Source organism: Ceratotherium simum, chromosome 3 (assembly GCF_057802395.1).
Source record: "Ceratotherium simum simum isolate JZ-2026a chromosome 3, ASM5780239v1, whole genome shotgun sequence".
Taxonomy (NCBI): domain Eukaryota; kingdom Metazoa; phylum Chordata; class Mammalia; order Perissodactyla; family Rhinocerotidae; genus Ceratotherium; species Ceratotherium simum.
The window spans coordinates 61003788-61014464 of NC_141902.1; the positions used below are offsets into that span (position 1 = coordinate 61003788).

Here is a 10677-nt window from a genome sequence, read left to right on the forward strand (position 1 = left end):
AGCACTATGATATATCCACGGACATGCTAAATGCTGACACAGTATCGCTCTTTATATTTATTTTTAAGGAGTTCCTTCTAAAGGATATGTCATTTCTCCATGTGTTGTGGAAAACTAAGTAGTCACGTATTTAATGCATTTAATTCTTAATTATTGTACACAATGTTTTTTAAACATTGACTTAAGCTTTGAATCCCAGTTTCTAAGCCCCTTTTTTTCATGGCCATCAAGAATTGGAACTGAAAAGAAAATCAAGCATCTGATCTGAGTTGTGGGTTTTTTTGTGTATGTGAGGAAGATTAGCCCTGAGCTAACATCCGTTGCCAGTCCTCCTATTTTTGCTGAGGAAGATTGGCCCTGGGCTAACATCTGTGCCCATCTTCCTCTACTTTATATGTGGGACGCCTGCCACAGCATAGCTTGACAAGCGGTGTGTATGTCCATGCCCGGGATCCAAACCCCTGAACCCTGGGCCAACAAAGCGGAGCATGCAAACTTAACCACTATGCCACTGGGCCAGTCCCCCTGAGTTGTGAGTTTTTTGAGAGATTATCTTATTTCAATTATGGAAGTGGCACTGTATAATCTTAAAGTCAGAAGAGATATCTTGAAGTCATGCTCTCCAGCTCTGCATCTTTAGGGTACGGTAATATTTCATTCAAACACTCTTGAATACCTAGGTGTGGTCCACCATCTATCACCTCTCTTTGGAGGAATTTCCTAGCTGAGAACAGAAAAGAGATGGAGATAGTCAAAGTGCCTTGGATTAGGGAAACCCTCATCACTGAGGAGGTTTTTCCAAGAGAACATCTTCCAACAGGAATCCTTCAGTTCCCTATCCCTTTCCCATGCCTTCATGCAGTGAAGAACGCAGTGAAAGCTGTCTAAATATCTGATTCTCTTTATGAGTGACTTTTAACTTATATGCCACAGAACCTAGGGTTTCTCAGACATAATTCAGAGGTTCCAGAAATGTTTGATTCAAATTTCACTTTTAAAAAAACAGATTTATATATTGCCAAAAGAGATATAATGTCAAAATTTAACGTATTGCAAACTGCCCATGCTTTAATTTGAGGTTAAGTCATTTCAGTGTAGATCTCAGAACTAATCTCCTCCTGCCATCTTTGTAACTAAAGCACATGCCCAAGATTTCAAGGTGAATCATTTATAAACCACTCTCATTTGTATGTCCTACTCTGGAGGGATCAGGATTTTCTTGATAGTATACAACCAAAATAGAGGAATAAGAAATAAACTGTCCTGAGGCTGCTATAACTGCAACTGTTGTCCATAACCACCAACCTTAAAGTTTTTCAAGCATAAAACAGCAGAGTCAAGAGTCTAGCACCAGTGGGGCCAGCCATGGCATCCTAACCAGACTAGTTCCTCTTGGTCTTATCTATGTCTTTGTGGTTCAGACTCCCTTGGTTCCTTCCCATTTTCTGAGCTTGGGTCTCCAGACTTCCTATTCATTATTTTAGCCACCCAATGTCCTTCCAATAAATTCCTTTTCTGCTAAAAACAAAACAAACAAAAAAAACCCAAGACGACAAAAAACCAACCTCTTTTTTTATTTACCTATAAAGTTAACGTCAAAAATTCGAACTTATAAATGTTTAGTAATAAGACACAAGTTTTCATCTACTTTTTTCGTTGGGGTTCTGTGATAGATTTTGTTTGAAAAAGGACTCCAATGCTTTTTAAAATTTAATTTGAAAATCACAGTACTGAATCACCTCCCTGACTCCTGTCTTAGCCTCCCTCTAGCCATTTCTGTGCAAATCTAACCACATCATGCCTCCACCTAAAATCTTTTAAAAACTTTTATCTAACAGGGAATTCTATAAGGCAAAGTTCAAATTATTTGCATGACTACAAGACCCCTCAAAATTTGGCACACGGTAGTGAGTGCTCAATCATTGTTGAATGAATCAATAAAAACTGGAGAATATAAAAACTAGCCACACTATCCTACATGCCCCTTGAGTTTTCGACAATAATAGTAATTGTGATATGGTGTTTACACATAATTATCTTGTTTACATACAAAGCTTTCCAGACAGACCATCTTATTTGTGTGTGGTGTCTCCAAACAAGATGAGTTTAGGATAAGTAAGAGGAAATGCTTCTTTAGAAAGCAGGTGTATATAAGTTATTACCTCAAGAGGCTGCAAAGTTTGAGAAAAGCTTTTCCTAAAGTAATAGATTTGATAATGAGTGACCGATGACTGTAAAAGTGTATAGCTAGAAGACTTCTGGCGTTCACCAGGCTTAGGAGGCAGTGGCGGTGGGCATCCGGGCACTGCACAGAGAGATGTGGGACTTTTTTAAAAATAGACTTTTTATTTTGAAATATTTGGGACTTATTTTAAACAGTGTACACGAGAGCGAAGACCTAAAGATAAAAGTGCTCCTCGACTTGACAAGGCAATGCAAATCTGGGGACCCTGAGGACACCTTCTCAAGTGTTGCCTCAACACCACCAACTAAGGATTTTACTTGAGCCCAGGGCTGGGAAGAGACGTCTGGGTTTGGGTTCTGCCCCTCACTAGGGTGCTTGCCTAACTGTTTAAGCCTTAATTTTCCTCACACCCAAACTCATAAAACCTCCCGAACCCACCTCCCCGCGCAGTCCAGGGTCGTTAAGGACTACAGGAGGTCTTACGTGACGATTTATCCACCTCCTCTGCGCCGCCGTCCCTCACCCTCCCATCCCCGCCGGTCACCCTGCCCGCCCCTCGGGCCCCCTCGGCGGGACCTTCGTGCGCACGCGCCGCCACGCCCCAGGGGCTCTCGCGCACCCGCGCCGCGCCCGTTGGGCGTCCCCGCCGCTCGCCCCGGGGAGCGGGCGCGCGCGCGCGCTCCGGCGGGCCCGCCCCCACGGCGGCCGAGGGGCGGGGGACGCGGGCAAGGCCGGCCATGGAGGCCCTGCGGAGGGCCCACGAGGCCGTGCTCCGGCTGCTGCTGTACCGGCCCTGGGCCTCGGGCGCCGCCTCCCGCCCGAAGCCCCGCGCCTCGGAGGTGCTGACGCTGCACCTGCTGCAGCGGCGTCTCCCGCACTGGACCTCCTTCTGCGTGCCCTACAGCGCTGTCCGCAACGACCAGTTCGGCCTCTCTCACTTCAACTGGTCGGTGCAGGGCGCCAACTACCATGTCCTGCGCACTGGCTGCTTCCCCTTCATCAAGTACCACTGTTCCAAGGCCCCCTGGAAGGACCTGGCGCGGCAGGACCGCTTCTTCACGGCGCTCAAGGTCATCAACCTCGGTGAGTGGCCCGGGCCGGTGAAGCACGTCCCGCCGCCGAGGGCCCCACTGTTTGCAAAGCACGCCGAGGGTCTGGCTCCGAGGTCGAGACCCTGGCCCAAGGTCAGATCATGTCGGTGCGGGGGAGCCCTGCCCCGGCCTCGCGCGGGCTTGCCCGGCGCACCCGCTGGCCACGCTTCGCCGGGGGCTCGTGGGTTTCCCTGCCTCTGCCTCCGCGTCCCACGCACACTGCAGCCTTCTAGGACTGGCCTTGGCTCTGGTCTTGTAATCCTTGCCCATTAGGTGCTTGTCAAGGCTAAGTTGTTGCTGCTGAATCCTTCCCCGGAAAGTGGGGTTTATCCACAGGCCTGTACTGAGGGACCATCCTGCATCACTCCTGGGGAGGGGGCCTTCCACCCTCACTTCCTGCAGCTCTTAACTGGGAGGACCTCGACATTGGCAGGAAGAAGGAGGCTGTAAGGAAATGTCCCCAGTGGAAAGTGGCTCTCAAGATATGTCTTATTGCATGGCAAGATTTGCTGCCATGAACATCACTTTGTGGGTGCGTTCATATTATGAAAACTGGAACTGCTTTTTAAGTTTCTTTGTTTTCTTTATGTGAAATCCCAGCAAGTTCCTTTTACTAAAAGCACTAAAGGTTTTCACCAGTCATTAGCTTTCTCAGGTGCTAGGCCTAAAAGATATTTAAAAGACTCTGCTTCTTCAATATTTCCATGTTTTCATGGGAATATTCTAATTCTGAGAGTATTTATTCTTGCTGTTTATTTTCTTTTGGTTAACGACAGAAGAGCCATGAACGTTGACATGGGTGTATCTTTTATAGGTCAGTGAAAAATAGGCCTCAAGATGTTTTGAACCTATTAATAGCTGATATCGAATTAATCCAGATTTCAGTAATTCAAAATCTAGACGTGGGAGCTGAACCATGTTACCCAACCAGTTTTTTAAAACCAGAATTAAAGCTAAACCCCTGTGTAGCTGCACTAGCATTATATAATCTGATGGCTCATTAAATTTAAACATGGTATGTGTATTTTTGCTTATCATAACACACGTCAGTGACGGGATTTTTGAGCCATTGCTCCAATGGGACTGTCCTGGGTTCAGTCCAATAAGGAGAAGTTTATTTAGCAATGTATAATCCTTTAAAATGTCTTATTTGGCTGATGGACTATATGGAGCATGCCTCGTAATTCTGAGGGTGAAACAAAGTTGAAGGGTGAGGTGACAGAAAATTCAATTCAAAATTATTTAGAAAGACTGGAGTGATGACTATAGATTCAAGAATTTTATTTTAGCATTTTCAGAATCAGAAGCAATCATTCTTCCCAAATGTAAAGCGTAATAGGTTAGGAAAAGTTTAACCGGAGTGTTATAGGTAAACCATGAGCCGAATGCCTTTTGTAAAAAAGTTTTCACCATTTAAAACCTAATACTTTGAGAACACCTTAACGATTAGGGGCTTCTCTTTTAAATATAGATATAAAGAAAGTCAAAGAAAAATAGGATATCCAGAACAGTTTTACACAGAAAAGTAAAACCTTTTGAGGGAAGAAACAACAGTTGTGGTTTTTTATGTGGAAAAGAAGGCTGAAGAGTGATTTAATGGTCTTTGGGAAATTCTAAAAATCCTGCTTAAATGGGAATAAAAGCTTTAAGTTAAACAAAAACTTTCTGCTCATGCGTGCTTTAATACAAATTGGCTTATACGATAAAGGGAATTTTTTTCTGGACTTGAGTGTATTCCCCAATTTGGTAATGTTTATTTTGTATTTCTGTCTGAAGGTAGGGAATTAGATGATAGGATTCTTTCCTATTCTGTGATTTACACTTGCCCCTCTGGATCATCAAATACATATTCGATTAATAAAAATATTTAGGATTTTATTCCTCTTCTTCCCTTCCAAATTAGTAATTATCAGAGTAATCCGTTTTTCCATTTTGTAAATAATAAAGATTTCTCTTTTACCCATTTGTTCCTTTTCTCCTCCCCCTTCCCTTCAGTGGAAGCTGACATTTTACTGATGGTTTATCAGTCTGGGTATCCTGCTGGGAGGTAGATTGAGATTTAAGAAAAGCAACTTACCATTGGAATGAATGGGTAATCAGAGACTTGCTATGAAGTTCTAATTTTTTTTAAGTGCTTAATTTGACAATGGTTTACCTACTGTTCAGCTGACTCAAAATGAATTATTATGCAAAGAACTGACTTTCACATTCATTTTGATGTTATGATATGTTTCAGAGAGTTCAGAAAAATTTAATTTTTTTATAGACTAAAGCATATTGCTACAGATAAAGAAAATTATTTTTTTAATGTGTAAATTAAAGTATAAGTGGCAAATCTTCCCATTCACTGTATTAGCCTGACTGCATTAAATAGACTGCAGAAAAAAAGAAATACAGAATTTCTGACTCCGATAGCACAACTCCATCCCCCATCAAACAGCATTAATAATAATGGTTGCTAGTTGTTTCTTCTAAGAGATAGCGTAGTTATTACTAAGCTAGTAATCTTTGATCAGTCCTCCATTTTAGCTGAAAAAAATATTGACCGTTTGTGTGATTTTTTAAAGTATATATTTTAACTGAAAACTGTGTTAAATACTGCAAAACAAACCGAATTTTCAGTGTCACCAGCCATTCCTTAAATTTATGTCCTTAGCGTTGGTTTAAAAGGTGTATTTTATGTATTTTACTCTCAGTATATTTAGAAAATTAAAAATTGTTTCTAGAGGCTGTTTTTTCTTCCTCCATTAATTTTCCGTTTTTGAAGTTGTGATACCGTATTTTAAATTTATTTTTTACTTCAACTGCTCCCTCTACTCTTCACTCACTTCTGCTTTTCTTGTTCCTCTCTTGTCCACTCCCCCACCCCAAGCCCCACTTGCCTTTTATTTTTTCTTTTTGGTTAAATGATTTATAGATAGCTTTCTGATGCTAGTTTTTGTGGATTTTTTGTGACATTCCCTTGAGGCTTTTAGAGATTCTTTTGGGTATTACCAAGGCAATGAAAGCAATATACTGTAAAAGATTTCATAGGAGTTCCAAGGAGCCCTGTGACAGTGACAAGCTGTGACCCAGTATATTCCTAAAAACAGAGAGGTGCCAGCCTGCACGGGCATTTTTGCTTCTTCTCATTGCCAGCTAGTGATATTTCTCCTGATTAATCTTGGCCATCACAGGGGCTAGAATGCAGCTTCAGGGGATAAGCACAAAGTAGTCTCATGCACTTACACTCTTGAAAAGAGCATAGCACAGCAAATATAGTCTTGCAGAAAAATAAAAAATTTTAGCAATATGATTAGTCCTGAGCATGTGTTGCTTTCCCTATTAACTAGAAAGACAGTGGTTTTCCAAATGTACAGCTCTTCTTTTAAATCGTCATTTTTTTTTATCCAGCTCCTACAGGGGAGCAATAAAATTAATACTTGTGTAGAACATACAATATTTGTTATTGATTCATGTCCCTGTGCTTTTATACATATGTTTTTAATATGTTAATAGTCATTGATTTTAAATAAGTGCCTTAAAAAAGACAAGAATTGTGAAAGTTTGTGTCCAACATAGTGTCATATGCATATGAGTGCTTAATCCATATCTCTGAGTACTATATGTTTAGTGTCATGTATCGTAAGTGGCAACTGATCTCAAATATAACAGCAAAATCTTATCAAATGGAAATATTCCAAAGAAGAAACATGCTGTTGGAGTCTACTATAGACCTATTTCAAATAGGTTGAAACAAGATTGTTTTCAAATCAGTTGTAAAAATACTAATGGGAGTGTTTCTTTTTCATACCTGTTATTTTACTAAAATCTTCCTTAGAGTTAGGTTTTGTCTTAGGTTTTGAAGACAGCTTCTTCAATTTCTTTTAAGATGTACAAAATTTATTTGAGACATCAGTGTTACTGTCTAACTTAAAGTACAGTGAAGTTGACCTAGTAATTTAGGCTCAAGGCCAATAATCAAGAGCATCTACAACTAAAGTAGTGAATATTCTCTGTTTGCTTATTTGTGAAAAGAGTATAGAATTACTTCATAATTACTTGGAGGTAATGAATTAGTGCTTCTAAAGTGCTTTGAATTAAAATTTATACCAACCTTATCTATAGTTTTAAAAATTTCTAGGCTCACATAGTTGTTACTGTGTTCCACAAACATAGATGAAATTGAGCTCTTAGAGTCAGTGTTTACTCATATTTTTATATTTTCATAACTTTGTAATTTGTTGACATTGTTGAAGAGTGCTATGTGATTTGTACCATGACAAATATATAGGTGTATGATTAATAAATTTTGATGTTCATAAATAACATATTCCTTTGTTTTCTAGGTATTCCAACTTTATTATATGGACTTGGCTCCTGGTTATTTGCTAGAGTCACAGAGACTGTGCATACCAGTTATGGACCAATAACAGTTTATTTTCTAAATAAAGAAGATGAAGGTGCCATGTATTGAAAATGTGCATTGGAGAACATAAATATCAGTGGATTTTCTCTTGTGTGTATGTGCAATATTTATTTTTGATCCTTTAAAATAAAACTTTTTGCAAACACCTTTTTCTTTCCACAGTGTCTGGTTCTTTAAGATAAATCATTGCCCTCAAGAGGCAAAGCTTTTCATACATTGTTATATATTGCATACTTTGTTTAGCCAAAGGGAACTACAAACACATGAAGCTTATACCAGTTTTTTCCTAGAACTAGTTTAAACTACAAATAAAAAATGATTATAACCTATATGTAGATTCTATAGTTAGTTATTAACCATTTAAATTGGCTCTTTGAAGAGAAAATATAGACACCCATACCAAAGAAGGAAGAGGAAAAATCTCTTATATAACATTGGAAAAAGAAGTAGAGGATTTTAGGATATACGGAGGAGATAATATAATTGGCAAATCCAATATTGATGAGAATTCTAATTGCAATCTGAAATCTAAACCTTTCAGCTGCCAGGATTTTAAATGGAAATGTTTCAAAGCCTTTGTGCCATTTACCTGGATAAGAGGTCCAGGTGTAATGTTGAAACTTCTTATTGTCTAAAGAATCAAATACCATACTAATTTTTTTTAATGTAATAATAACTATGGTTAATGTAAATGTAGCAAGAAGAATGAAATTAAGACTTATTGAAAGTTAAAATAGCATGCTGATAAGCTGTAAGAACAATTAAGATCTAGAAAGATCCAGAAAAATAAATTTGGTAACTTTATAAAAGCAATTAGCTGAAATGGTACATATCCATAGACTTATTGGCAATGGCAAGTGGGCTGAAATTTTAAAAACCTGATGGCAGTTTTGTGTTAGAATTTTATTAAGTTGCATTTTTGAAAGCAAAGTCATTACAAAAATTTATCCTTAGGGGTAGTTACAAAATACCCAGACGAATGGTAAATTTCAGAAATTTGGAGTAATTTAGGGAGAACTAAATAGAACTATTTAATTTCTAAACCAATGGGTGTTTAAGATTTATGATCTCTCCCATAATTACAAACATACATTATATATCATTTTATGTTAATGTGTTGCTGATACTCTGCAATGTTTACACATTTTTGTAGCAAGATATTTTATAAAATTCAATCTAACCCACATTTGAGTGCTTACTTCTGGCAAATCAGCAGAGAAAGTGAGTGGAAGTGATTGAGGTGAAAGCATCAGAATAATGAAGTAATACAAACTGGCTTCATTAAAGGTAGTCATTTTAAATGAGATACAGAGAGTGAACTGTTCTTCAAATACATGTAGTGTTCACTTGTCTAAAAGCAATTCTAAATAACACTTTAATCAAAGAAGTACTTATGCCAATATATTTAGTCCAGAAGAATATAGTTGACACTAGTTAAATGAATGGCTTACACAAAGGAGATAGTGTTACATTAAGCTTCATTAATAATAAAACATTATTAGCGGGCCGGCCCCGTGGCTTAGCGGTTAAGTGCGTGCGCTCCGCTGCTGGCGGCCCGGGTTCGGATCCCGGGCGCGCACTGACGCACCGCTTGTCCGGCCATGTTGGGGCCGCGTCCCACATACGGCAGGTAGAAGGATGTGCAACTATGATATACAACTATCTGCTGGGGCTTTGCAGGGGAAAAATAAATAAATAAAATCTAAAAAAAAAAAAAAAAAAAACATTATTAGCATTTTGCAAGGAATGCTAGAACTGATTTCCTCAGTAATGGGCAAAGTTAAATAACTACAGCTCATAAGTTTTAAGTCAAATACTGCTCATTCATTGCTACTGGTCTTGTCAATATTTGCTGTAAAGGTTTGGTCCCAACACAAAGCTGATAAAATGTTTTTTAATTATCAGACTATAAATACAGCTTTTCAGTAGAGTTGCACTTCTTTTCACACTGGCCTGTTTGATTTCTGATAATTTGTACTGCTGACTCTGCTTACCTGTTTTTCAATAGCTACAGTCAGTGTGACTTCTTGCCCATATGGTGATAGGTAAGTCTCCTTAGAGAACATCTTTGACAAACTACCTTATTGATCTCTGTAATTCTCTGCTGCTTGCAGCATTAAATAGAGCCTTGATTTCTCGTCTGGTGTGCTCACTGTGTAACAATTAAGCAAATGTAATATTTTTCTTGTATTACATGAAAATCAATAGACCTCTTGCTCTCATGGAGTTGATCATGGTGAAGGATGAACTCAACAATGGCTAAGGGCATGGTTCAAATATTAAAATATCATTCACTGGATTTATTAAGTCTTATAGTGAACCTTTTAGTTTGAAAAATGCTCCTTATTGAATGGTGATGGTTTAAGTTTTGTTCTTTGAGGTTGGATATTACATCGAAGCATTGTGGCCTAAAAGGGATAAAGTATAAATGCTGGAAGTCAGGAGATGGATTCTATTTTTAGTATCAGTGCTGTCTTACTTTTTGACCTCAGGCTAATCACTCTACTCCTTCGTGTCTTAGTTTTTTCCACCTGTAATCTGAGAAGGACAAAACCAGAAACCTTTCTACCTTAAAATGTAACATGAATATGCTTGTGAGTGAATGTCAGTTTTACTTTTAAAACTGTAAAATCTGTTTTTGTAATTCTCATCCTTCTGTTCCATATATATTTAAAGGACTTCATTAATAAAAGGATTTTAAAAATAAGGTGAGAGGAAGAAAGGAGGAGACACAGTGAAGGCATTTTGTGTGAGTGTGCACATGCCGGTTATGCCTGAGATGGCAAGAAGGGTTCCCAGTGGACCCTGCCCTTCATGATATCAGTTTTCTTAGTTGATGAAACAACCAAAGACAGCTTTCCTGCCGACACTTCTTTAATGAGATTTTTGTCTGTAAAGTAATCCGGGTAAAATTATTTTTTAACCAAGATGTGTTTTTAGTATAAAATTTTGCATCTCTTCTATGGTTATTTCTATACAAATAATTATCAAGT

The 10677-nt window shown here is 38.7% G+C and overlaps 1 protein-coding gene across 1 annotated transcript; it reads left to right on the top strand.

The window, feature by feature from the left end:
- Positions 1-2902: 2902 nt before the first annotated feature.
- Positions 2903-7829, top strand: C3H15orf61 (chromosome 3 C15orf61 homolog). The gene is made up of 2 exons (XM_004421735.3): positions 2903-3268; positions 7605-7829. The coding sequence occupies exons 1-2, from the start codon at positions 2923-2925 to the stop codon at positions 7730-7732; spliced, it is 474 nt and encodes a 157-aa protein (XP_004421792.2). The 5' UTR covers positions 2903-2922; the 3' UTR covers positions 7733-7829.
- Positions 7830-10677: the final 2848 nt, after the last annotated feature.